The sequence below is a fragment of the Geotrypetes seraphini genome, chromosome 2, assembly GCF_902459505.1.
Source record: "Geotrypetes seraphini chromosome 2, aGeoSer1.1, whole genome shotgun sequence".
NCBI lineage: Eukaryota > Metazoa > Chordata > Amphibia > Gymnophiona > Dermophiidae > Geotrypetes > Geotrypetes seraphini.
In genome coordinates, this window is record NC_047085.1 from 279,246,456 (window position 1) to 279,272,784 (window position 26,329).

General features: G+C 46.0%; 2 protein-coding genes across 4 annotated transcripts in view; both read right to left on the reverse strand.

Annotated features, from left to right (window-relative positions):
* TENT4A (terminal nucleotidyltransferase 4A) overlaps window positions 1-26,329 on the reverse strand; it is a 547,459-nt gene that overhangs the window by 173,512 nt on the left and 347,618 nt on the right. For all 3 annotated transcript variants that reach the window (XM_033929742.1, XM_033929743.1, XM_033929741.1), the window contains one exon: window positions 23,774-23,877. In XM_033929742.1, the coding sequence (XP_033785633.1) occupies window positions 23,774-23,877 (104 nt within the window). The remainder of the gene's footprint in view (window positions 1-23,773; window positions 23,878-26,329) is intronic.
* LOC117355783 (phosducin-like protein 2) lies at window positions 25,553-26,283 on the reverse strand. The gene has a single exon (XM_033934821.1). The coding sequence runs from the start codon at window positions 26,273-26,275 to the stop codon at window positions 25,553-25,555; it is 723 nt and encodes a 240-aa protein (XP_033790712.1). The 5' UTR covers window positions 26,276-26,283.

A 26,329-nucleotide genomic window follows, 5' to 3' on the forward strand; every position in this document is an offset into this window, starting at 1 on the left:
TCTCTGTTAAGACTTACTCCAGCCCATCTACACCCTCCCAGCCATTGAAGCCCTCCCCTGCCCATCCTCCTCCAAACGGCCATACATAGACGCAGACCGTACAAGTCTGCCCAGTAACTGGCCTAGTTCAATCTTTAATATTATTTTCTGATTCTAAATCTTCTGTGTTCATCCCACGCTTCTTTGAACTCAGTCACAGTTTTACTCTCCACCACCTCTCTCGGGAGCGCATTCCAGGCATCCACCACCCTCTCCGTAAAGTAGAATTTCCTAACATTGCCCCTGAATCTACCACCCCTCAACCTCAAATTATGTCCTCTGGTTTTACCATTTTCCTTTCTCTGGAAAAGATTTTGTTCTACGTTAATACCCTTTAAGTATTTGAACGTCTGAATCATATCTCCCCTGTCTCTCCTTTCCTCTAGGGTATACATATTCAGGGCTTCCAGTCTCTCCTCATACGTCTTCTGGCGCAAGCCTGCTATCATTTTCGTCGCTCTCCTCTGGACCGCCTCAAGTCTTCTTACGTCTTTCGCCAGATACGGTCTCCAAAACTGAACACAATACTCCAAGTGGGGCCTCACCAATGACCTGTACAGGGGCATCAACACCTTCTTCCTTCTACTGACTACGCCTCTCTTTATACAGCCCAGAATCCTTCTGGCAGCAGCCACTGCCTTGTCACACTGTTTTTTCACCTTTAGATCTTCGGACACTATCACCCCAAGGTCCCTCTCCCCGTCCGTGCATATCAGCTTCTCTCCTCCCAGCATATACGGTTCCTTCCTATTATTAATCCCCAAATGCATTACTCTGCATTTCTTTGCATTGAATTTTAGTTGCCAGGCATTAGACCATTCCTCTAACTTTTGCAGATCCTTTTTCATATTTTCCACTCCCTCTTCGGTGTCTACTCTGTTACAAATCTTGGTATCATCTGCAAAAAGGCACACTTTTCCTTCTAACCCTTCAGCAATGTCACTTACATACATATTGAACAGGATTGGCCCCAGCACCGAACCCTGAGGGACTCCACTAGTCACCTTTCCTTCCTTCGAGGGACTTCCATTAACCACCACCCTCTGGCGTCTGTCCGACAGCCAGTTTCTGACCCAGTTCACCACTTTGGGTCCTAACTTCAGCCCTTCAAGTTTGTTCAACAGCCTCCTGTGAGGAACTGTATCAAAGGCTTTGCTGAAATCCAAGTAAACTACATCTAGCATATGTCCTCGATCCAGCTCTCTGGTCACCCAATCAAAAAATTCAATCAGGTTCGTTTGGCACGATTTACCTTTTGTAAAGCCATGTTGCCTCGGATCCTGTAACCCACTAGACTCAAGGAAATACACTATCCTTTCTTTCAGCAACACTTCCATTATTTTTCCAACAACTGAAGAGAGGCTCACCGGCCTGTAGTTTCCCGCTTCATCCCTGTGACCACCTTTATGAATAGGGACCACAAAGGAAGAGACTATACAGACAGCGATATTACAAAAAACTTTCAAAATTACTTTAGCATGGTAAAATTAATCAAATTTTTCCTGGAAGTGTTTTAGAAGTACATCAAGGCAGAAGTGGAGTCAGAGAAATTTATCAAAGAGATAAGTTTTGATTGACTTCCTAAAAGTTTGGTAAAAGTGCGTTTGAGATAAATTTGGTTAAACATTTATTCCATTTGTCTGCTTGGAATGATAGTGTTCTATTGAGGAATCTCTTGTAGATATAGCCCTTCAAGGATGGAAAAGCGAACAAGTAGGCACCACGTCAGACATGAGCAAACTACGGCCCGCGGGCCAAATCCAGCCCGTTTAGCTTTTTAACCCGGCCTCCGGCGTCAGAGGAGGCTGTAGTTTGCCCTTGTCTGCAGCATAAGGCAGGGTTTCTAAACGCGTGGTACACGGGCCGTTTGTCCAACTGCTCACAACCGCCGCTCATCCACTATATTTACTTACAGTACCACTGGTGCCGCAATGAAGGGAAGGGCCAGGCGCATACCCACAAGCCTTCTCCTGTTGTCAATTCTTATGTTGGAGAGAAAGTCTGGGATTGGCTGGCCCGGACCTTTTCCCCTATGTCAGAATTGATGTCGGGAGAAGGCTTGTAGGTACGCGCCTGGCCCTTCCCTTCCCTGCTGCACCAGCGGGACTGTAAGTAAATATAGTGGGCGAGCGGTGGTGGTGAGCAGACGGACAGGAGGGGAGTGAGTGGACGGACAGGCAGGTGCCAGACCAGGAAGGGGGAGGAGGAATCAGCAGCAGGTTGGCTTGGGGGCAGGCAGGCTTCGGAGTGACTTCGGGGGATGGCGGGAAGTAATTAAATGCAACTGGTACAGGTCAGCTGGGAGGAGGGAGGAAAGGGGCACTAAGGACTTAGGGAGGCACTGGGGCACTGGGGGCATAGGAAGGAGGCACTGGGGGCATAGGAAGGAGGCACTAGGGCACTAAAGACATAGGAAGGAGGCACTGGGAGCACAGGAAGAAGGCACTGGGGCAATGAGGCACTGGGGGCATAGGAAGGAGACACTGGGGGCACAGGAAGGAGGCACTGGGGCACTAAGGACATAGGAAGGGGCACCAAGGACATAGGAAGGAGGCAATGGGGCACCAAGGACATAGGAGGGAGGCACAAAGCGCAAAAATAAAATTTGTGAGAATTCAGCAGTTGGCAGCCACGGGAGTGTTGTTTCCTCCTGCAGCATCAGACCCCCGCCAAGCCCCCCCCCCATGCACCCCGCCGGTCGCCTGGCCCCTCTGTCAGATTTAAGAACCCAAGGGTCAAAAAGTTTGCCCACCCCTGCACTACATGTACAAGTTGTGCCTGGATATTCAAAATGATGGGATAGATAGATAGATTGGGGATGAGCCTGTTATGGTTTTGAAGCAAAGGCAAGCAAACTTAAAAATAACCCTTGCTTCCATGGGCAGCCAATGTAGTTTTTTGTAATACAGGCTTACATGTTCCGATTTCTTGAGATCGTAGATGAGACAGACTGCAGCATTCTGAAAGATTTTCAGTCGTTTGATAGTTTTCTTAAAAGATCCGAAGTATATAATATTGCAATAGTCTAAGATAGTTAAGATCAAAGATTGAACCAGTAGTCAAAAAGAGAAGAAATCAAAATAGCGTTTAATGGTACGAAGTTTCCATAAAGTGAAAAAACATTTTTTTAACCTGAAGAGTTAGTGTGATCTTCAAAAGTCAAGCTTCGGTCCAAGATGACACCCAGGATCTTGATGGTAGAATTAATTGGGTGGTCTGACCCATTTAATCTCAAAGAGGTATTCGTGATCTTGTTATTATGACTTGCCAAAAGAGCTTAGCTTTATCCAAATTCAGTTTTAATTTAAATTGCGTAGACCATTATTCTACCTTAGTAAGGTCAGATGAGATGAATTGTCTCTTTAGTCAGTGAGGTTATGGGAATAATAATTGTAATGTTGTAATGGGAAAGAGGAAGGGAACCCCGCGCTCTAACCCTTCAGCGGCGGTGGTGGACCCACAGCGTCTGAGGCAGACGACCTTACCGGCAGCTTACTCCCTCTCCGGTGAGCCGGTGCGCACTACTTCGGGGGAGAGCCTGGCTTCCACTCCGATCAGGCATCTCTAAGCCCGGAACAGCGGCTGGTCCCGCTCCAACCAGGAAGCACACCAGTGCTTGCAGAGACTGAACTAGCTGAACCCAGAATGGAGGTTTCAGCTCTTAGGGTTGGAGGCTCTCCTGTGCCAACTTCTTTGGGGAAAGGTACAATAGAAGAACTATCAAGCACTGGAGCAGAAGTGAGAGGTGCTTCTGGAGCCTCTTCCATTCACTTTGGGGTGCTTGAAAAGCTACAAAATTTGATTTGGAAGCATTATGGCAGGCCATATCAGTAATGGATGCTAACCTTAAACTTTCTTTTTCAACTTAAGTATTGATTGTGGAACTATTTTTTCCAAAGTTGAGCAACATAGTTTAGCCCTTACAAAGGTAAATGAAAAGTTGGAGAAACAAGAAGAAAAGATTTGAGATATGAAGGTAATAGAAAATGAATTGGTGAAGGAAAGAACTTTTATGGCAAGGAAAATGGAATCTTTTGAAAATCAATTAAGAAAAAATAATTTGAGACTTTTGAGTTTTCCTAAGTGTCCTTTGATTTCTCCATTGGATATGGTAAGAAAGTATTTTACAGAAATTCTTGGTATTCCAACGGATAATTTACCTCCGATTGTGAGAGCTAATTACCTTCAAATGAAGAAACCTGCAGGTGTTTCCACTCCTAATGAGGCTCAAGTTGATAAGGTTGTGGACATGAACTTAACAGCTTTTTTGGAAAGTTCGCTTGAGGTCATAACGGAGAAGAAAACCTTACTGATAACTTTAGCTTTGAAAAGTGATAAAGAATATGTATTGCGCCTTTATTTTAGACATATAAATGACCAGTTTTTGGGCTCTACAGTGTGAATATTTCCTGATATGTCTCAGAGATCCCAGAGGCGTAGAAAGGATCTCTTGGCATTAAGGCCAAGAGTCTTAGCCCTGGGGGTAACTTTTCTGTTAAAATTTCCTGCGAAATGTTTTATTACGTATCAGTCAAAGAATTACTTGTTTTTGGAGTCTAAACAACTGTTAGAATTTGTAGAATCTAGAGAGGGTGAAGCATCTGTAACTTAAGATATGTAACTTATCATAATCCGGCTGTTGTGCTGAGTATTACTGTTTTCTCACTTGATATTGTATAATTTTTTGTTTATTTCCTGAAGTCCGTTCCCAAAGTATTGTGGTCGATATATTTGAACAGAAACTTTTCTTTCTTGTTTTTTTTTCTGTGGAAATTACTGATCTAACTCAAGTAGTTATATATTATACTTGATTGTAAATAAGAAAAGTGATAAATAATAAAATACAAAAAAACCCCCAAAATTGTAATGTCATCCGCATATATATATGATTTCAATTTTAAATTGGATAACATATTTCCCAATGATGCCATATAGACATTGAAAAGTGAAGGGGAGAGTGGGGAGCCCTGTGGAACTCCACAGGGATTATACCAAGCCTAGGAGAAAGTTCCTTCACTGTAAACCTGGTATATACAGTTTTTTAGGAAACCCATAAACCAATTTAGTACCTGTCCAGAAATGCCAATGGAATCAAGGCATCTAAGCAAAGTGAACTGTATAGGTCTGGATAGGCGCCAAAAAATTACAAGTTATTCAAGATCTGACTGCGATCTCTCGGAGCCAATATTCAGGTAGGGAGTCCACACTTGAAGGAAAGCCTTACGCCTTCTCTGGCAACCAGAAGCAGCTCTTGCTTCCCATCTCATCAAAGCATGGAGCTTGTTTCGCCAATACTACACGGAAGGAGGCAGCTTAGACAACCAATGATTCAAAATACATTTCTTTCTTCCCTACGACGTAACACTTCCTCATAAACAATTTTTTCTGAACTGGATACATATGCAAAAGAGAGAAATAGCAGAATAGCATACTAGGCTGAGATAGAAATCGCTGTATTTAAGTTTTTTCCCAAGAAGGAAGCAACATCTCTCCAAAAACCTTGAATTGTTGAACACGTCCACAGACTATGCATATAAGAGTTCACTGCAGAATGACATTTTATACAAAGCTGTGTGTCAACATTATGCTTGGTTTTGAGGGACATAAGCCCGCAACTTAGTATGATAATGACACTTGCAATTCTGCACTACCCACCACAGCTAGTATACCTAAGGTGACCATATGTCCCGTTTTGAATGGGACCGTCCCTTTTTCAGATCCCCTGTCCTGTTGTCCCCATGCACAGATTCAGGACGCCGAAAGGTCCCGTTTTCAGGGACAGCGTCCCGAAGCTGTGTGTGGGGACAACGGGACAGGTGTGATTGCATTTCTAACACGATTCGTGCAAAAAAAAAAAAATCTGCTTGCATACCAAGAAACCATCCCCAGATTCGTAAGACTATCTCTGTAGACATCAGGCCTCCCTTCTCACCACATGCGCATGGACAGACGTGTGCAGCCCTTAACATGGTAACATAACATAGTAGATGACGGCAGATAAAGACCCGAATGGTCCATCCAGTCTGCCTAACCTGATTCAATTTTAATTTTTTACATTTTTTTCTCCTTAGCTATTTCTGGTCAAGAATCCAAAGCTTTACCTGGTACTGTGCTTGGGTTCCAACTACTGAAGTCTCCATCAAAGCTCACCCCAGCCCATCTACACCCTCCCAGCCATTAAAGCCCTCCCCAGCCCATCCTCAACCAGAAGGCCATATACAGACACAGACCATGCAAGTCTGCCCAGTACTGGCCTTAGTTCTTCAATATTTACTATTATTTTCTGATTCTAGATCCTCTGTGTTCATCCCACGCTTTATTGAGCTCCGTCACTGTTTTCCTCTCCACCACCTCTCTCGGGAGCGCATTCCAGGCATCCACCAACCTCTCTATAAAGAAAAATTTCCTTACATTGCTCTTGAGTCTCCCACCCCTCATTCTCAAATTATACCCTCTGTTTTTCTCTTGAAAAGATTTTGTTCTACAAAAGTAATTGCGCGATTTCAGCCGGGGTCTTGTTCGTTTTATATTCCCATCTCTCCACCACATTTTGTTGCCCGGAAACATGGAGGCACCGCCGTAATCATGAAGTACCTTGACCAAAATGCCACCACTGATACTTCTTAGTGGTTATGATAATGCTGAATTGATCTCTCTCATCAATATGACTTCTTTACCTTCACACCCTTTCCCTCCAAAGTAAGCAGACAAACTATAGTAGATTCTGTGCCGTTCACGGAGGAGAGTGTTTATGAGCAACTTGAAAAACTGAAGGTGGACAATGCAATGGGACCAGACGGGATCCATCCCAGGATACTATGGGAGCTCAGAGAGGTTCTGGCGAGTCCTATTAAAGACTTGTTCAATAAATCTCTGGAGACGGGAGTGATTCCTGGAGATTGGAGGAGAGCGGATGTGGTCCCTATTCACAAAAGTGCCTATTCACAAAAGTGATCACAGAGACGAAGCAGGAAACTACAGGCCTCACTTCAGTTGTTGGAAAAATAATGGAAGTGTTGCTGAAAGAAAGGATAGTGTGCTTCATTGAATCTAATGGGTTACAGGATCCGAGGCAACATGGCTTTACAAAAGGTAAATCGTGCCAAACGAACCTGATTGAATTTTTTGATTGGGTGACCAGAGAGCTGGATCAAGGACATATGCTAGATGTAATTTACTTAGACTTCAGCAAAGCCTTTGCCACAGTTCCTTTGTGCACTGAATAAGTTAGGAAGAGGGAGCTGGCTCGAAGATAACGCCGCATCGATCGCACAGTGGACCGGCGGTTGAAGAACACTGTTTTGGGCCTGATGCACGTGCTGGCCCTGTGGACCGGCAGGAAATTTCTGTGCACCAGCACTGGTCCATGGACTGGTGGTTGAAGAACACTGGCATAGATTCTCAAAAAAACGCGTTAAAAAATGACGGTCTACTATAGCTAAGGTGACCATACGCCCCCCGTTTTGAAAGGGACCATCCCTTTTTCATATCCCCGGTCTCCTTGTCCCCACACAGCTTTGGGACGCCGTTGCTGAAAATGGGACATTTCGGCGTCCCAAAGCTGTGTGTGGGGACAATGGGACAGGCGATCGCTCCCCCTCCTTCCCTCCCTGATGCGCCAAAGCTAGCCTCCCTCCAGCGCCCGATTCAACAGCCCCCTTGGTCCGCCGCTACTTACCAGCCTCCCTCCAGCGCCGATTCAAACCCCCCCCAACCCCGGTCCGCCGTCGCTGCTGCTTTCCGCCCAGAAGCCTTCTTCCCGACGTCAATTCCAACTTCGGAGAGGAAGTTCCGAGCCAGCCAGGCAGCAATTGACTGGGCCGGAACTTCCTGTCTGACATCAGAATTGAAGGGGAGGAGGGGGGAGCAGAGAGAATACTTGTAGGCCTGGTGCTTGTGCAATGCAGTCGCTGACATGCCTTGATGTTGCTGGGGCAGGGGAAGAAGAGTGGCTTGTCGGGGGGCAGAGGGGCAGGGGAAGCAGGCTGGTTTGGCTTGTAAGAGGGCAGGGAAAGCAGGGTGGCTAGGCTTGGCTTGTCTGGGAAAGCAGGCTGGCTTGGCTTGTCGTGGGCAGGGGAAGCAGGCTGCATCAGGGAAGCAGGGTGGCTTGGGGGGCAGCGAGAATGAAAGAAATGAAAGAGGATGCACAATCAGAAAGAAGTGCAACCAGAAAGTCATGAAATCACCAGATAAAGGTAGGAAAAATGATTTTATTTTAAATTTAGTGATCAAAATGTCACTTTTGAGAATTTATATCTGCTGTCTATATTTTGCACTATATTTAATGGGATCCAAAGGATCTGGGGGGGAGGGGAAATGGATCCAGGGGTCCTGTCCCATTTTGAGGAAAAAAATAAATGGTCACATTAAGAGTCCTTAGCAATATAGGTAAAGCAATGTTACTTACCGTAACAGTTGTTATCCAGGGACAGCAGGCAGCTATTCTCACTAGTGGGTGATGTCCGACAGAGCCCCGATACGGACGTCTCACAAGCATGTCTTGCTTGAAGAAACTCAGAAGTTTCAAGATGCCCGCACCGCGCATGCACCAGTGCCTTCCCGCCCGATGGTCCGGGCGTGTCTCCTCAGTTCAGGTAGCTAGCAAAGAAGCCAACCCAGGGGAGGTGGGTGGGACGTGAGAATAGCTGCCTGCTGTCCCTGGATAACAACTGTTACGGTAAGTAACATTGCTTTATCCCAGGACAAGCAGGCAGGTATTCTCACTAGTGGGTGATCTCCAAGCTAACCTCAATGGGATGGTGGGAGAGTTGGCAACGTAGGAAAATAAATTTTGTAACACCGTTTGGCCAAACTGTCCATCCCTTCTGGAGAAAGTATCCAGACAATAATGAGAGGTGAATGTATGAACCGAGGACCAAGTGGCAGCCTTACAAATCTCCTCAATCGGTGTCGATCTGAGGAAGGCTACAGAGGCTGCCATTGCTCTGACCTTATGGGCTGTGACCTTACAGGGAAGGGGTAATCCAGCCTGGGCATAGCAGAAAGAGATACAAGCCGCCATCCAGTTGGAGATGGTGCGCTTCGATACAGGTCGTCCCAACTTGTTTGGATCAAAGGAGACGAAAAGTTGGGGAGCAGTTCTGTGTGGTTTGGTGCGATCCAAGTAGAAAGCCAAAGCACGTTTACAGTCCAGAGTGTGTAGAGCTGATTCTCCAGGATGAGAATGAGGCTTTGGAAAAAACACTGGAAGCACAATGGATTGGTTGAGATGAAATTCAGAGACCACCTTAGGTAGGAATTTTGGATGAGTGCGGAGGACCACCTTGTCATGATGGAAAACTGTGAAAGGTGAGTCCGCCACCAAGGCCTGAAGCTCACTGACCCTGCGAGCAGATGTGAGGGCCACCAGAAAAACCACTTTCCAAGTGAGAAACTTTAGTGGAGCCTTGCTCAGAGGCTCAAAGGAGGTTTCATAAGCTGAGAAAGGACAACATTGAGATCCCAAACCACTGGAGGCGGTTTGAGAGGAGGATTGACATGAAAAAGTCCTTTCATAAATCTGGAAACCACAGGATGAGCATAAGAACATAAGAACATAAGAAGCGCCATCTCCGGATCAGACCTTCGATCCATCAAGTCCGGCGATCCGCACACGCGGAGGCCCTGCCAGGTATACACCTGGTTTATTTTATAGCCAACCATACTTTATATGCCTCTCTCAAGGAGATATGCATCTAGTTTGCTTTTGAAGCCTAGGACTGTCGATTCTGCAATAATCTCCCCTGGGAGAGTATTCCAGATGCCAACCACTCTCTGTGTGAAGCAGAACTTTCTGACATTAGTCCTGAACTTGTCCCCCCTTAGCTTCATTTCATGTCCTCTTGTCCGTGTCAAATTGGACAATGTAAATAATCTTCTCTGCTCTATTTTGTCGATTCCTTTCAGTATTTTGAAGGTCTCGATCATATCCCCACGCAGTCTCCTTTTCTCAAGGGAGAACAATCCCAGTGTTTTAAGTCGATCCTCATATACCAGTTTCTCCATACCCTTCACTAGTTTGGTTGCTCGTCTCTGCACCCTCTCCAGCAGTTTTATATCCTTCTTTAGGTAGGGAGACCAATGTTGGACGCAGTATTCCAAGTGGGGTCTGACCATTGCCCTATAAAGCGGCATTATAACTTTCTCCGATCTACTCGAGATTCCTTTCTTTATCATGCCCAACATTCTATTTGCCTTCTTTGCCGCTGCCGCGCATTGTGCTGACGGCTTCAGGGTCCTATCTATCAGTACACCCAGATCCCTTTCTTGTACACTTTTTCCCAGACTTGCACCTGACATTCTGTACTCATATTCCTTATTCTTACTGCCTAAATGCATTACCTTGCATTTCTCCACGTTGAACTTCATCTGCCATTTCTCCGCCCATTTTTCTAACCGACACAAATCGCTCTGGAGTTCCTCACTATCCTCCTGCGATCTGATTGCCCGGCAGAGTTTTGTGTCATCTGCAAACTTGATGATCTCACTGGATGTTCCGTTTTCCAAGTCATTGATATAAATATTAAAAAGGATCGGTCCAAGTACTGAGCCCTGGGGTACACCACTAGTCACTATCTCCCAGTCGGAGAACTTCCCATTAATGCCCACTCTCTGCTTCCTGTTATCCAGCCATTTGCCTATCCATCTTTGTATATCTCCCTCTATGCCATGGCTTTGTAGTTTCCTGAGAAGTCTTTCGTGTGGAACTTTGTCGAACGCTTTCTGGAAGTCCAAGTATATTATGTCCACCGGCTTTCCACTATCAATTTGCTCGTTCACGGTCTCAAAGAATTGGAGTAAATTCGTCAAACACGATTTCCCTTTCCTGAATCCATGTTGACTGGGTTTCATCAAGTCGTGTGTGTCCAAGTGCTGAACTATGCTATCCTTGATCAGTGATTCAATCATCTTGCCTGGGACAGACGTAAGACTCACAGGTCTATAATTGCCCGGTTCTCCTCTCGATCCTTTTTTGAAAATTGGCGTGACGTTCGCTTTCTTCCAGTCGTCTGGTATCTGACGACTGGAGATACCAGAGATAGCAGAGAGCGGTTTCCCCTGTAGAGGCTGATGGAAAGCCGCAATAGCACTCAGGTGGACTCGTATAAATGTCGACTTGAGACCAGACTGAGATAGTCCAACACAGAGGATAGGGAGGCTCGCTGAGGCTCCTTAGAGTTAGAACTACACCATGAAGAAAATCTAGTCCATTTTTGGGAGTAGCATTGACGAGTAGCAGGCTTCCTGGAAGCCTCCAAGACATCCCTCACCGCCTGGGAAAACTGGTGAGGAGTTATGTTGAGAGGAACAAAGCTGTCAGGTGGAGAGACTGCAGGTTGGGATGAAGTAGAGATCCCTGATGCTGAGTAAGCAGTGAAGGAAACACTGGAAGAAGGAATGGCTCCCTGCTGCTGAGTTGAAGTAGAAGGGAGAACCAAGGTTGTCTGGGCCACCGAGGAGCTATTAGAATCATGGTGGCATGGTCCGACTTCAGCTTGACCAGAGTCTTTTGAATGAGAGGAAATGGAGGAAACGCATACAGAAAGCGATTCCCCCAATCCAGCAGAAAGGCATCTGCCTCAAGGCGATGAGGAGTGTAGATCCTGGAGCAAAAGTGAGGCAGTTTGAAGTTGTGGGGAGCCGCAAAGAGGTCTATCTGAGGCGTCCCCCACTGTGCAAAGATCTGATGAAGGGGCGAGGAATGCAGTGTCCATTCGTAAGGCTGGAGGAGACGACTTAAGTTGTCCGCCAAGACATTGTCCTTCCCCTGAATGTAGACAGCTTTGAGGAAGGCGTTGTGGCGATTCGCCCAATCCCAGACTCTGAGAGCTTCCTGGCAGAGGGAGGCCGAGCCCGTGCCCCCCTGCTTGTTGACATAATACATGGCGACCTGATTGTCTGTGCGAATGAGGACCACCATGTCGTGAAGCAGATGTTGAAAAGCTTGAAGAGCATTGAAGATGGCTCTGAGCTCCAGCAGATTGATTTGATGGAGGCGGTCCGCACTGGTCCAGAATCCCTGAGTGCGAAGACCATCCAGATGTGCTCCCCAGGCATAGGATGAGGAATCGGTTGTGAGAACCTTCTGGTGGGGAGGAGTGTGAAACAGCAAACCTCTGGATAGATTCGAAGAGGTCATCCACCAAAGTAGAGACTGCCGAAGAGCAGGAGTGACGACGATGTGTCGAGTCAACGGCTCCGACACCTGAGTCCATTGAGACGCCAGGGTCCACTGAGGAATTCTGAGATGGAGTCTGGCAAACGGCGTCACATGAACTGTAGAGGCCATGTGGCCCAGGAGGACCATCATGTGTCTCGCTGAGATGGATTGGCGAGAAGACACAGACTGGCAGAGACGAAGAAGAGCTTCCAGGCGCTGAGGAGGAAGGAATGCTCTGAGGTGGATGGTATCCAGGACCGCCCCGATGAAGGGGAGCGACTGTGAAGGTTGTAGATGAGATTTTGGAAAGTTGATCTCGAATCCCAAACTCTGCAGGAACAGAACTGTGGACAGGGTCGCCGAGATGACCTCCGAGGCCGAGGGCGCCTTGATGAGCCAGTCGTCAAGGTAGGGGAAAACCTGAAGACCCCGGTTCCGGAGTGCCGCGGCCACCACTACCAGACACTTCGTGAAGACTCTGGGAGACGATGACAGGCCGAAGGGAAGCACTCGATACTGCAGATGCAGATGTCCCAACCGAAGTCTGAGGAACTTGCAAGAGGCCGGATGAATGGGAATGCGAGTGTAGGCCTCCTTGAGATCCAGAGAGCGTAACCAGTCGTTCTGCTCGAGGAGGGGGTAGAGAGAAGAAAGGGTCAGCATGCGGAACTTCTCTTTGACTAGGAATTTGTTGAGGACCCTGAGGTCCAAAATGGGGCGCAGGTCGCCCGTCTTCTTCGGAACAAGGAAGTACCGGGAGTAAAACCCCTGGTTGTGTTGGTCCACAGGGACCGGCTCGACGGCCCGGAGCCGGAGCAAGGCCTGGGCTTCCTGAAGAAGAAGGGCGGTCTGTGTCAAGTTGGAAAGATACTCTCTTGGCGGGTGGTCCGGAGGGACCCGATGGAAATGAAGAGAGTATCCTTCCCTGATGATAGTAAGGACCCAGAGGTCGGTGGTTACGGCCTCCCAGCGATGATAAAAATGATGGAGGCGCCCTCCGATGGGAAAAACAGGGGGAGGCGGAACGAGACTGGTTATGCCCTCTACGAGACAGTCAAAAAGGCTGAGGAGCCTTAGGGACAGCAGACGGTTGAGACTTTTGCTGAGCCTTCTGAGGGGGCTGCCGCTTCGCAGGTTGCCTCGCAGGAGGAGCTTGCCTCGGCTGATAACGCCGCTGATAGATCAATGGCGGTCGAGAGGGCCGAGACTGCTGAGGCTTAGGCTTCAGCCTAAGAATGGACTAGAAGGACTTTTCATGATCAGACAGCTTCTTAGTGACTGTCTCGATGGATTCGTCGAAAAGATCCGCCCCAGCACACGGGACGTTTGCCAGCCGGTCCTGAAGATTCGGGTCCATGTCAATGGTTCGTAACCAGGCCACACAGCGCATCACCACAGAGTAGGCTGCCGCTCGGGCCGAGAGCTCGAAAGCATCATAGGCAGATTGCATCAATTGAAGACGAAGCTGGGACAGCGAGGCAACCACCTCCTCGAACTCAAACCGAGCCTGGGACTCGATGTAGGGCGTGAATTTCCGAAGCACAGGTAGAAAAAATTCCAAGTAGGTGGCAAAGTGGAAATTATAATTCAGGACTCGAGACGCCATCATAGAATTCTGATAGATGCAGCGTCCAAACTTATCCATGGTCCTGCCCTCGCGGCCTGGAGGCACCGAAGCATACACCTGGCCAGGATGAGACCGCTTGAGCGAGGATTCGACCAGGAGGGACTGATGAGAAAGCTGAGGCCCCTCGAAGCCCTTATGATGCACCGTGCGGTACCGAGCATCTAATTTTCCAGGGACCGCAGGGATAGAGTAAGGAGACTCAAAGCACCTCATGAAGGTCTGGTCGAGGAGCTTGTGCAGAGGTAGGCACAAGGACTCGGCCAGAGGACGAGGCAAGTGCATGGTATCGAGGTACTCCTTGGAGTATCGAGACCCAGCATCGAGGGTAATGTCCATGTCATCCGCCATCTGTCTGAGAAACGAGGAAAAAGACAGTTGGTCCGCCAGCGCCGGTCTTCGAGAAGGACTAGAAGAAGTCGAGGCTTCGGGCTCCATAGAGGCCTGTGAGCAACAGGGCGAGTAAAACACCTCGGGGTCCTCGAACTCCGGGCCCGGAGGAGGAGACCCAGCCGAAGCAGAATACCCCATCCGAGGCAATTTCTTCTGAGGTGAGACGATCGAGTGCCGAGAGGAATGCCTCGAAGAGTGTCTGGATCGATGCCCCTCTCGATGCCTGGAAGGGGATCGAGCCCTTCTGTGAGAATACTGGTCCCCAGAAGCCTCCAAGGAGCAGATAGGACTCGAGGCCGTTGATCGGAGAGGCGGAAGAGTCGGCGCCTCCCAAGAAACCGCCCAGGCTTAATAGGGGGTTCGGAAGAACTCGTCCTGCTTCCTGCTATGCCCAGGACTGGGAGGCCTCGAAGGTGGACGCCACACTGTGTCATGGGGCGGGGTAACAGGTTCCAAGCGGGGCAAGTCGCTAAGCGAAGCTTTCCTCGAGGGAATAGGCTCCAAAGGAGGCATATCACTAAGGGAGGCCGTTCTCGAGGGAATCGGTTCCAAGGGAGGCATGGCACTACCCGAGGACCGCCTCGACAAACTGGACACCGCCCGCCGCTCCTCCTCGCTAAGGAACGAGGTCGAGCGGTGCGGTGGAGGAGGGGGGGGCAGGCCGCCCCTCGGAGCCGGAACCGGTAGGTCACCCTGGATCGAGGCAATCAGCCGGGGACCCATGGTGGTCATGAGTTCCACAAACTGAGCCTCCAGAATGGACCTCAACAAAGCCGATATGGAGGAATCCGCACCAAAAGGGGGCCCTTCCGCACGGTCTCCGCGCTCTTTCGGTGCTGCGTGCTTTTGCTTGCCAGCCTTCGGCACTTTAAGCACCACCGGTGGAACTATAGGGGTCGATACCTGTTCCGAGGAGACGGAGGAAGGCACCGGCGCCGAGGTCGAGGCCGAAACCGGCGTGAACGAGGCTGGTTTCAGAAGGCCCGAAGCGGCCGGGGAGGCAGAGGGCTTCGCCGAAGGAGTCGAGGCACCAGTTGATGTCGAAGCCGAAGGATCCAACGAAGCTTCCATCTTGAACATGGACTCCCACAACAGACAGCGGCGCTTAAACGCTCACGCCGTCAGAGTGGAGCAAGGCCGGCACGATTTCGGAAAGTGGGCCGGGCCCACTGTAAGCAGCGTCGATGAGGGTCCGTGAGCGAAATCGCGCGCTGGCACTTGCTGCACTTTTTAAAACCGGTGATCGGCCGGGACATAGGCCGGAAAAGTTCCGCTGCAAGGTCGAAGGCGCGGGGCCCCAGCCACGCGGCCGACCCGGTATCGGAAGTAAATTTAAAAAAAAAAAAAAAAAGAAATCAAAGAAAGAAAATAAACGCACGGGAGAGCCAAAAGAACCCAACCCTCGGCAATAAGAAGGCAAAAAAACAGATTCAATGGGCGCAGAATTGAAGTGAACTTCTCAGCTCCGCGGAAGAAAAAGAACTGAGGAGACACGCCCGGACCATCGGGCGGGAAGGCACTGGCGCATGCGCGGTGCGGGCATCTCGAAACTTCTGAGTTTCTTCAAGCAAGACATGCTTGTGAGACGTCCGTATCGGGGCTCTGTCGGATGACATCACCCACTAGTGAGAATACCTGCCTGCTTGTCCTGGGATAATGACAGATTCCAGTTTAGGTCTCTCCGCATGTTCTGTAGTACATGGGGTAAGGTTCTGGGAGGCTCTAACTTAAACAAGCCCTTATGGAAATAGGAAACTGATATTCTGGTCTCTGCCGGCGCCTCCAGGAATTCCTCAAACCTAGTCCCAAACTCCCAGGACAGGGAGCCTACCGGGATGGATACCACATAATGGAAAATGTCAAAAACAGACGAAAACTGGAATAAGCACAAACATCAACGCAGGTGCCATAAGGCGTAAAAGGGGCCAAAAGATACTACGAGGAAAAAATAGCCAAGGAGGCGAAAAACTTTAAGCCGTTCTTTCGATATATTAAGGGGAAACGACCCGTGAAAAAAGTGGTGGGACCGTTGGATGACCATGGAATAAAGGGAGTGCTAAAGGAGAACAAAGAAATCGCAGACAAACTGAACACATTTTTTTGCGTCTGTATTTACTGAAGAGGATATACACAGCATACTGGAACCCATCAGACTATATGCTGGAAATGAAGACGGGAAACTGACAGAGTTGACAGTCAGTTTAGAAGACATATGCAAGCAGATTGATAGGCTTAAGAGTGATAAATCCCTGGGACCGGATGGCATCCGTCCGAGGGTCATCAAAGAACTGAAAGGGACCATAGCTAAACTGCTTCAACTGATAGCCAATCTGTTAATCGAATCGGGAAAGATTCCGGACGACTGGAAGGTGGCGAATGTTACGCCAATCTTCAAAAAAGGTTAAAGGGGAGATCCGGGTGAGTCTGACCTCAATACCGGGAAAGATGGTAGAGGTGCTGATAAAGGACTGCATCATTGATCACCTTGACAGACACGTTTTAATGAGGACCAGCCAGCACGGTTTCAACAAAGGCATATCTTGCTCGACAAACTTGCTGCACTTCTTTGAGGGAGTAAACAGGCGGATAGACAAGGTTGACCCGGTCGACAATGCATATCTTGATTTTCAGAAGGCGTTCAACAAGGTTCCACATGAACGACTACTTCGTAAAATTGCAAGCCGTGGAATCGAGGGTGAAATACTCACGTGGATTAAAAACTGGCTAGAGCATAGGAAACAGAGAGTGGGGGTATATGGACAATACTTGAGACTGGAAAAGCATCACCAGCGGGGTGCCGTAGGGTTCGGTGCTTGGACCGTGCTCTTCAACATCTTTATAAACGATCTGGACATTGGTACGATGAGTGAGGTGATTAAATTTGCAGACGACACAAAGTTATTCAGAGTAGTGAAGACAGAGGAGGATTGCGAAGATCTTCAAAGTGATATAATCAAGCTCGAGAAATTGGCATCGACAGGGCAAATGAGGTTCAACGTGGATAAGTGCAAAGTGATGCATGTCGGTTACAAAAATTTCATATATGAATACAGGATGTCCAGGGTGGTACTTGGAGAGACCTCCCAGGACTTGGGAGTTCTGATCGACATGTCGATGAAGCCGTCTGCACAATGCGCTGGGTCGGCTAAAAGGGTGAACAGAATGCTAGGAATGATAAAAAAGGGGATTACGAACAGATCAGAGAAGGTTATCATGCTGCGGTACCGGGCCGTGGTGCATCCTCACCTGGAGTACTGCGTCCAGCACTGGTCGGCATACATGAAGAAGGACACAGTACTACTCGAAAGGGTCCAGATAAGAGCAACTAAAATGGTTAAGGGGCTGGAGGAGTTGTTGTACAGTGAGAGATTGGAGAAACTGGGCCTCTTCTTCCTTGAAAAGAGGAGACTGAGAGGAGACATGATTGAAACATTCAAAATACTGAAGGGAATAGACTTAGTAGATAAAGATAGACTGTTCACACTCTCCAAGGTAGGGAGAATGAGAGGGCACTCTCTAAAGTTGAAAGGGGATAGATTCCGTACAAACATACGGAAGTTCTTTTTCACCCAGAGAGTGATGGAGAGCTAGAACGCTCTTCCAGGGTTTCAAGACTAAGCTGGACAAGTTCCTGCTAAACTGGGATGTACGCAGGTGAGGCTGGAGCCTGGACTCATTTAGAGCACTGGTCTTTGGCCTGGGGGCACCGCGTGAGTGGACTGCCGTGCAGGATGGACCACTGGTCTGACCCAGCAGCGGCAATTCTTATGTTCTTATGACTTGCTCATAAGCATAATGCACCCCCCCAAGGATGGGATCCTTCTAGCAATCAATATCTCATAAGAAAGTAGTATAACCTTTTCCCGCAAAATGTGACAGTTGGAATATACCCCCAGTCCTCCACTTGCTGAAAATTAAGTGTAAGTCCCGGCGGAAAAGTTGAATTTCCCACCAATGGCAGCAACAAACTTGACCCCAAAGAGAAAGGACTTGTTTCCTCACTGCCCAAAGGAGACGGAACAGCACACTCCCTCGAGCGGGTCGAGATATGTCCCAAAGCTTAGCATGTAAGAGATGCAGCAGGTGCATAGGATAAAAATAGTCCTGTTCTAAGGCCACATATGGTATTATACTTTGCCCTCTGAATCTGCGGTTTCAGCATCCGCGGATTCGGTTATTCTCGATTTTAAAACAAAAAAAAACATTTTAATTTTTTGGGCTATTTTAAGCCCTGTAAGCCCCCCCTTAAGCCTTACCTGGTGGTCTGGTGGGTTTTCGGGGCAGGAGTGATCTTCCCACGCTCCTGCCCCATGCATATCGCTCAAGACTACAACGGGAGCTCAAGGCAGCCATTTCCTGTGAGCGATCTGCAAGGGGCAGGAGCATGGGAAGATCGCTCCTGCCCCGAAAACCTGCTAGACCACCAGGTAAGTCTTAAGGGGGGGCTTACAGGGCTTAAAATAGCCGGGAGGAAGCGGGGGTTAGGTGCAGAACCAGCCTGAATATTATTTGCGTTTTTTTTTTTATATTCGCTGCCCGGCTCTGCCCCTAACCCCCATGGATATGAAGGGAGAAGTGTACATGTAGTACTGTAAAATAGCTCCCTAATTGATGGGATAGTTAAATTCAGACAGTTAGATCGTAGTGCTCGAGGGGAAACATAAGGGATATTTGTCAAGAAATGCTGGCGAGTTAGTAAGTTTGATCTTGAATGCAAGTAGAAGTATTTTATAGGTTGTCCGGTGCAATACGGGGAGCCAATGGGTCTCACGAAGTAGAGGGGTGATGTGATCATATTTCCTTGCCTTATATATACAGTTTAATAGCTGTATTTTGAATGAACTGCAGTCGGCGTGTTTCTTTTTGCGTTATATCATGATCATCTCACACATAGACTACTGCAATTCACTATACCATGGAATAACTCAAAAGGAAATCTGACTGCAACTGATTCAAAATACCCCGATTAAACTCATCTATAAAGCCAAAAAATATGACGTCACCCCGCTTCTTCGAGAATTACATTGGCTGCCAATCTCACATAGAACAACTTATAAAATACTCCTACTTGTCTTTAAAATTAAGATCTCCTACTCACCTTCCTTCTTAGACAAATATCTTATCTCACACACCCCTTCTAGGGCCCTTAGATCCTCAACCAACAGACATAAGAGAAGCTAACACTTGAATTTTGTCTCCCCTCCAGTTAGAAGACATCATCAACATCTTTTCTCACATCATGCATCATTATAGGGTAAAGATCTAGAACAATTGCTTACGCCTACTACTTATGGGGAATTTAGGAAACGCCTAAAAACATATCTGTTCCTGAAGTATTTAGGCAACTGACCCATACAATCTTACTCCACAATAACTGATCCCTAGAGTTGTTAATCTCTAGCTTCTAACTTTGTAAATTCCAATTAATTTGTAACATCTTTTAGGTTCAAACAATTTTTATTGATGCAAACATCAAATACAACATAAGACTTTTAATACAATAATGATGCATGAAATACAATAATATAATAAATTCATATAAATAATGCCTTCAACCCCCACTTAATCTATGTATAACTATGTTTTCAAAACTTTCAATACCCTCTACCTCCCCTCCCCCAACCCCCCTTCCCCTCCCCACCCAATGGTACTCTCTACCCCACCTCATCAAAACACACCATTTCTATCTCAATCCCAATTAGGATACCCATCTTAAAACTGCACTTCGGCCTTTAGGATGTAAGGCTTGCAAATATGGATAAAAAACCACATAGAACTTCACGGTCCTGCGGTATATAAACTGTTGTTATTATTATTATTATCCTCCGATCAGAACTTACTGACAGTTCCCTCAATCAAATACCTATATTATACTAGAAACACCATCTTTTTCACAATTGCCGCTTTCTTCTGGAATGCAATGCTACCACATGTTCGATATGAAAATTCCTTAACCAAGTTTAAAACTAACCTCAAAACATTTCTATTCAAAGATGCATATCAAAATTGCAAAAATTGCAGTTAAGAATCCTGATCAAGGGAAAATAAAAACAGAGAACCGCTTTTAAGAACTGATCCCCTCTTTTCCTCCTGTTTTATCCTCTCCCTCTTTCCTTCCTTATATTTTAATTTTCTAAATGTAATTAAAATCTCCCTTCATCTCCCCCTGTATCCAACCTATCCAAATTTTGTCCTTTTCTTGGTCCCATACTGTCCTATTTTATTTAAATTTTATTTTTTAAGCTTTTTAATATTGTTAACCGGCCAGATACCTGTGATGGTTGGTATACCAAACTATTTTTGTGGTGAGACCGATTAAAGAGAGTTCCATGGAATGATTAGTACAGAAACCCATTTGATTTGGGTGTAGAGCATTTGACTTGTCTAGAAAGTCTGATAGTTGGTTAAATACGATTTTTCTCTGTGAGTTTGGCAATCAGTGGAAGGTTAGCTTTGGATGATAACTGGGACATTGATCTTCTGGTAGGTTTGTGTTTTTTAATTTAGGAAAGACTAAAGCGGATTTCCAAATTTTTGGAACTGTACTTAAGGAGAGGCTTTTGTTTGACATTTCAAGAAGAAATAAACCAAACGTAAAAAAATATTTTTTAAGGGTAGAAGGCGGTATTGTCTCGAGAGGGTTATTTGAAAGATTCATGGTCTGTAAGATTCTATGAATATCTTCAAGAGAAGGGAGTCAGAATTCAGAGAAAGAGCTAAAGGAGAGGATGTTTTTTGAATTTGGAGAAGCTGGAGGTGTGGACAGTGTGGTGTTACCAAAGTTAGCTCTAACAGTTGTAATTTTGTCATCGAAGTAATTTGCAAGATCTAATGCTGATGGTTTGGTTAAAGAGATTGTCCTTTTTGTGTATGGTGAAAGTGAGCAGACAATAGCATAAAGAGCTGAGGAGTTGAGGACATTGGTAATATATTTTCAATAATAGTTTTTCTTAGCTGTTTGAATCTCTGCTTTGTAATGAGTGGCTAGTTCTTTATATTGAATAAGGGAAGAGGAGGAACGGTGCCATCTCCATTTACATTTGTAAGATCGAAGTTGCTGTCGTAAGAGAGCTAAGTTTGGAGAAAACCATGTATTCTTTTTTGATTGTAATGAAGATATCTTGGTTTGGAGTGGAGCCATGGTGTCTATGAGAATGTGTAGTGGTGTCCCATTATTTTGTCTGCTCTTCCACATCAAGATTTGTGAAATCTTTGAGGTTCAGAGTCAGAGAATGAATGCTCAATTGCAAGATTTTTCTGTAGTCCCGACAGTTATATGTGTGTATTAGAGGTGAAGTAGAGTTAGTAGGCAATAGAAGTTAGAGAGTATCAATGAATGGTTGGTCCAAAAGAGAGGGAAAGTTTGCTGGTTTTTAAATATAGGTTCAAGGGATTTGGGACCGAGAATCATATCAAGAGTATGACCTGCTGCCTGGGTAGGAGTGGTAACTAATGGTGTCAGAGAGACGTCCAAGATTAGAGATAGGCCGGAGGTGTTGGCGTTATTTGATATGTCAAAATGTATATTAAAATCCCCTAGAATAATGGGGTTGCAGTGGGAGACACTGAAGTCTAAAACTGCTGAGAGAAGGGAGTAAAGTGAATCTTTTGTGACTGGAAGAGGGAGATAAAGAAGTTGAAAATTGATGGGGAATTTATTGTAAAATGTAAATTGTAGGGTTTCTAAAGGGGAGTAGAGAGATGATGGAGAACTCTCAAATTTGAGAGAAATAGAGGAATGGTAGATGACTGCTAGGCCTCCACCTTATTAGTACGACATTGAATTGTGTAGTGATAATTATTGGGGCAAGACTGGTTGATAAAGGCTTCTTCGCCTTCAGTTAGCCAGATTTCTGTGAGGCAAAGAATTTGAAGATGATGTTAAAGGATAGGATCATGAACAAGGTGATGCTTATTCTTGATAGAACGAACATTTAGGAGACCAATCTTAGGACTAAAAGGAAGGGGAGTAGCGGGCGGGGGGGGGTTATCAGTTGGGTGAAAGTCAGTGGGATGGTCTTAAGAAATCTGGGTCGGGGGTGAGAAGAGGATTGTGGTGTTGGATGATGGCCCCAAAGAGTGGGTATTTGGGAGTCCATAGTATTTTGAATTGGTGAGGAGGTGGGTTGAGAGAAAGTAGGATGAAGTAAAATTAGTAGAAGTGGAAGAGCTAGCATTATTAGAATTGAAGAGTAAGGTGGCTGTATTAAAGATATGGATCAAAGGGAGCATACAAAGGAGCACAATAAGGAGCAGGCTCCTTAAACGTGCTCCTTTGGCATGCGCCGCAGAAGGCGATAAATTTATAGGGAAATCTATCGGTATCACTTCCGGGGGGCGAGGCAGTCGGCACTGCCGCTTCGCAGCAGCGATCTTCCAAAAGAGAAACTAAGTAGATAGTGGTGATAACCAACCATACTGCACAGATCCAGGATTCAAAATAAACCATAGTTTATTTTCAAGAACTGGAGAATGGCTCCAGTGACAACCTCCATCCTCTTGTAAGTCTATCCCAGTATGCATCTATTACAGCAGATCTTAACAAATCTGCTTTGGATATAGGAGGCAGTCCAAAAGCAAAGGAGTCTAGTTTCTTCCCTGCTGCCCCTAAGTGATTTTTGGGATGAAACAGGGTTGGTCCTCAAACATGGGCTCACTCTTGAGGTTTACTGCGGCTCCTCTATTAAGATACACATGTTTTTTCTTTTACGCCATGAAAATAAACCCGCACCTTAATAAACAATTATCTATACACTCAACATACTGGTGTCCCTCAAAGGTATGCCTGATTTGATTTTCTTTGCGCTTTACCTACCCTCATGGCTGGAATCCCCAACAGTCCCTTCTGTCTCCAACACAGCAGCCTTCTCTGAAGCACTCAACTTCCTGCCAACCATTCCATATTCTACATTCAGTCATACCATTTCTCCCACAGTCTGTCACAGCCCTCCCACACCAACACAATTCCCCCTCTCATCCCCCTGTCATCCCCTCACTTTCCTGGTGGGCAGCAGTACTTTTCTGCAATACCTTGCTTTCTAGCCTGGAAATCACTGGTCTCAGGATGTTTGAACCACACCGGGTCCTAACTTTCATACTGGTCTTGCATTGCACAGCACATCTCAAACTCATACAACTGTGTATTGCTCCTTTTAGCTAGAGCTAGGCAAACAGATTGTAATTGCTGCCAGGATACATCATGCCCTTTGATATATAAAATATAGGAAATAGGAAAGGTTCTCCAACTTATTTATCCAGATCTGGTGGAGCTGGGCATTAGTGTTCAAAAATTACAACCCCCCCCCAAAAAAAAATAAACCGCTCAAAAATGATTCTCCACTCAAAAATAGAAGTTCTTGCAAATGGAAGTGATTGGAATCAATCTTTCCTTCTTAACATATTTTCTTATTTTTGTGAATATGCTGAATTCAATAGCATTGTTCAGTTTTCTCTGATGCATTGCTCAGAAATCACTACCTGATGTTTCTTTTTTTGAATTTTCCCGTTATTTCAAAAATTTTCAATAAAAATCAAAACAAAGAAGGTTCAATACTTACCAGACAGATTAGGTGAAACTGCGATTTTGTTTCCCCATTTCTTTCTAATCCACTCTCTGTAGTCTATCACTTCCTGTGTAACTTTAATTATTCGCCCTAATGTGCTGAAAAACAAAACAAAAAAAATTAATGTAATCTCTCTCCAAATAATCATTTGACCAAATAGGAAGGTCATATCATATGTGAATAATGGGGACCCTCCCCAAGTATTAAGGGAAGCTCTAAAATTATGATTTTTAAATTTTTCATCATTACAGATTTTAATTACTTGTATTCCACTGTGTCCCAATACAAGGTTTTGGCAGATTATAAAAGAGTTATCTAGGAATAACAAATTCTGAGTAGAACATGTTTATAAAAAAGAAAAGTTTAAATAGCTTTCTTATAAGAATAATTAATCAATACTTTCATATCTTCAGGGTAATTGTAGACCAAAATGTAGCAGTCTGATAAGAGAAGAGAACATAAGAATTGCCGCTGCTGGGTCAGACCAGTGGTCCATCGTGCCCAGCAGTCTGCTCACGCGGCGGCCCCTAGGTCAAAGACCAGTACTCTAAATGAGACCAGTCTCACCTGTGTACGTTCCGGTTCAGCAGGAACTTGTCTAACTTTGTCTTGAATCCCTGGAGGGTGTTTTCCCCAACAACAGACTCCAGAAGAGCGTTCCAGTTTTCCATCACTCTCAGGTGAAGAAGAACTTCCTTACGTTTGTCCGGAATCTATCCCCTTTTAACTTTAGAGAGTGCCCTCTCGTTCTCCCTACCTTGGAGAGGGTGAACAACCTGTCTTTATCTATTACACTTCTCCCTCCGGATTTGCGGGGGATAGGGGAAGAGCCAGACCGCGAATGGTGAAATACCACGAATATCTTCTGGTCCGGCTCTGACCCACCCCTGCCTCCCTCCTGCCTTCCCCCCCGGCATCCCGGCCTTACCTGGTGGTCTAGCGGGCTTTCAGGGCAGGAGCGATCTTCCTACGCTCCTGCCCCGTGTAGATCGCAAATAGGAAATAGCTGCCATTCGTTCCCGTAGTCTCTCGAGACTACGACGGGAACTCCCCACACCCATTTCCTATTGGCGATCTACACGGAGCAGGAGTGTAGGAAGATCGCTCCTGCCCCGAAAGCCCGCTAGACCACCAGGTAAGGCCGGACGCCGGGGGGAAGGCTAAACTATGGGTTTTTTTCTTTTTTTCCCCCTCCCCAAAAAATCACGAATATGTGAAATCACGATTGCCGAAACCGCGAATGGGGAGGGGGTAGTGTAAGTCTATTCCCTTCAGGATCTTACAATGTTTTCATCATGTCCCCTCTCAGTCTCTTCTTTTCAAGGGAGAAGAGGCCTAGTTTCTCTAATCTTTCACTGTACGGCAACTCCTCCAGCCCCTTAACCATTTTAGTCGCTTTTCTCTGGACCCTTTCGAGTAGTACCATGTCCTTCTTCATGTACGCAGTACTCCAGGTGAGGGCGCACCATGGCCCGGTACAGTTGAATCTGTTCGGGATCCCCTTCTTATTTTTTTTCTATATAGTTTAATGTAAATTCAAGATAAATATATATTGCAAAGCTTTATTTGCAGTGCTTTATAATGTAAATTTGTTAACTGATCATAGTGTTGTAGATCATTTTTCATTAAAAACATGAATTAGAAATTACCCCCCCCCCCTTTTATGAAACCGTGGTGATAAAAGCTCTGATGCTCATAGAATTCCTACGAACGTTGGAGCTTTTACCATAGCAGCCAGCGATAAAAATACCTAATGCAGCTTTGCATTATAAATTAGGGTTGGAGACTACAATGACTATCATCATCTTCATGATGAATAGAACTGTTCCTCATGGAAGATGTCATCATATCAATAATTTCCTTTTTTGGATTTTCTTCCAGGTCTGATTTAATTGCTCCCACTTCTGACAGAGTCCATTCAAGTTCTTCTAGTTTCAGATTTGTCCCTCCACATTCAACAATGCCAATAAACTGGCCTTTAATTTGGCCATTTTTGTATACAAATAATGTTGGTAAACATTTGTCAGGATAGTTTTTAATACAGTTAGTAGCAATGGCCATCAGGAACTTGGTTTCTGGAAACTTTCTAGCCAGCAAACTGAGATGATGGTTTAGTTGCATGCACACTGGTATGCTTGAGCTGTACAGATGTAGCACCACCCAAACATCTTCTCCAGCATTTGTGACTTCTTTCACATATTGGTCACTTATAATCTCTGTCAGCTCCCCAAACGTTTGTCTTCTCTGAAGAGATTTCAGTTCCTGTAAGCGCTGTTGTCTATATTGTTCAATAGCTCTTTCATCCTCTTCATTAAGCTCATCCTCAGCCTCTTTTAGATCTTTGAGAGTCATTCTTTCATAAGGCTTCACTGCTGCTTCTTTCTGCATTTGTAGAGCCATTTCTTCCAGATCATCTTTGGGTTCTTCTTTTGGGGGAAGAATCCCAAAATCTCTTAATATGTCATTCCACTCTGTATCTTCATTAAGATCCTGCATGCTGAATTTCTTTTGTGGCGCCCCCAAGTAATTTACATATCGATAGCCGACTAC

Coding starts and splice junctions, on each gene's coding strand:
- LOC117355783 (XM_033934821.1), bottom strand. CDS start 26,275: ATGCAGGATCTTAATGAAGATACAGAGTGGAATGACATATTAAGAGAT.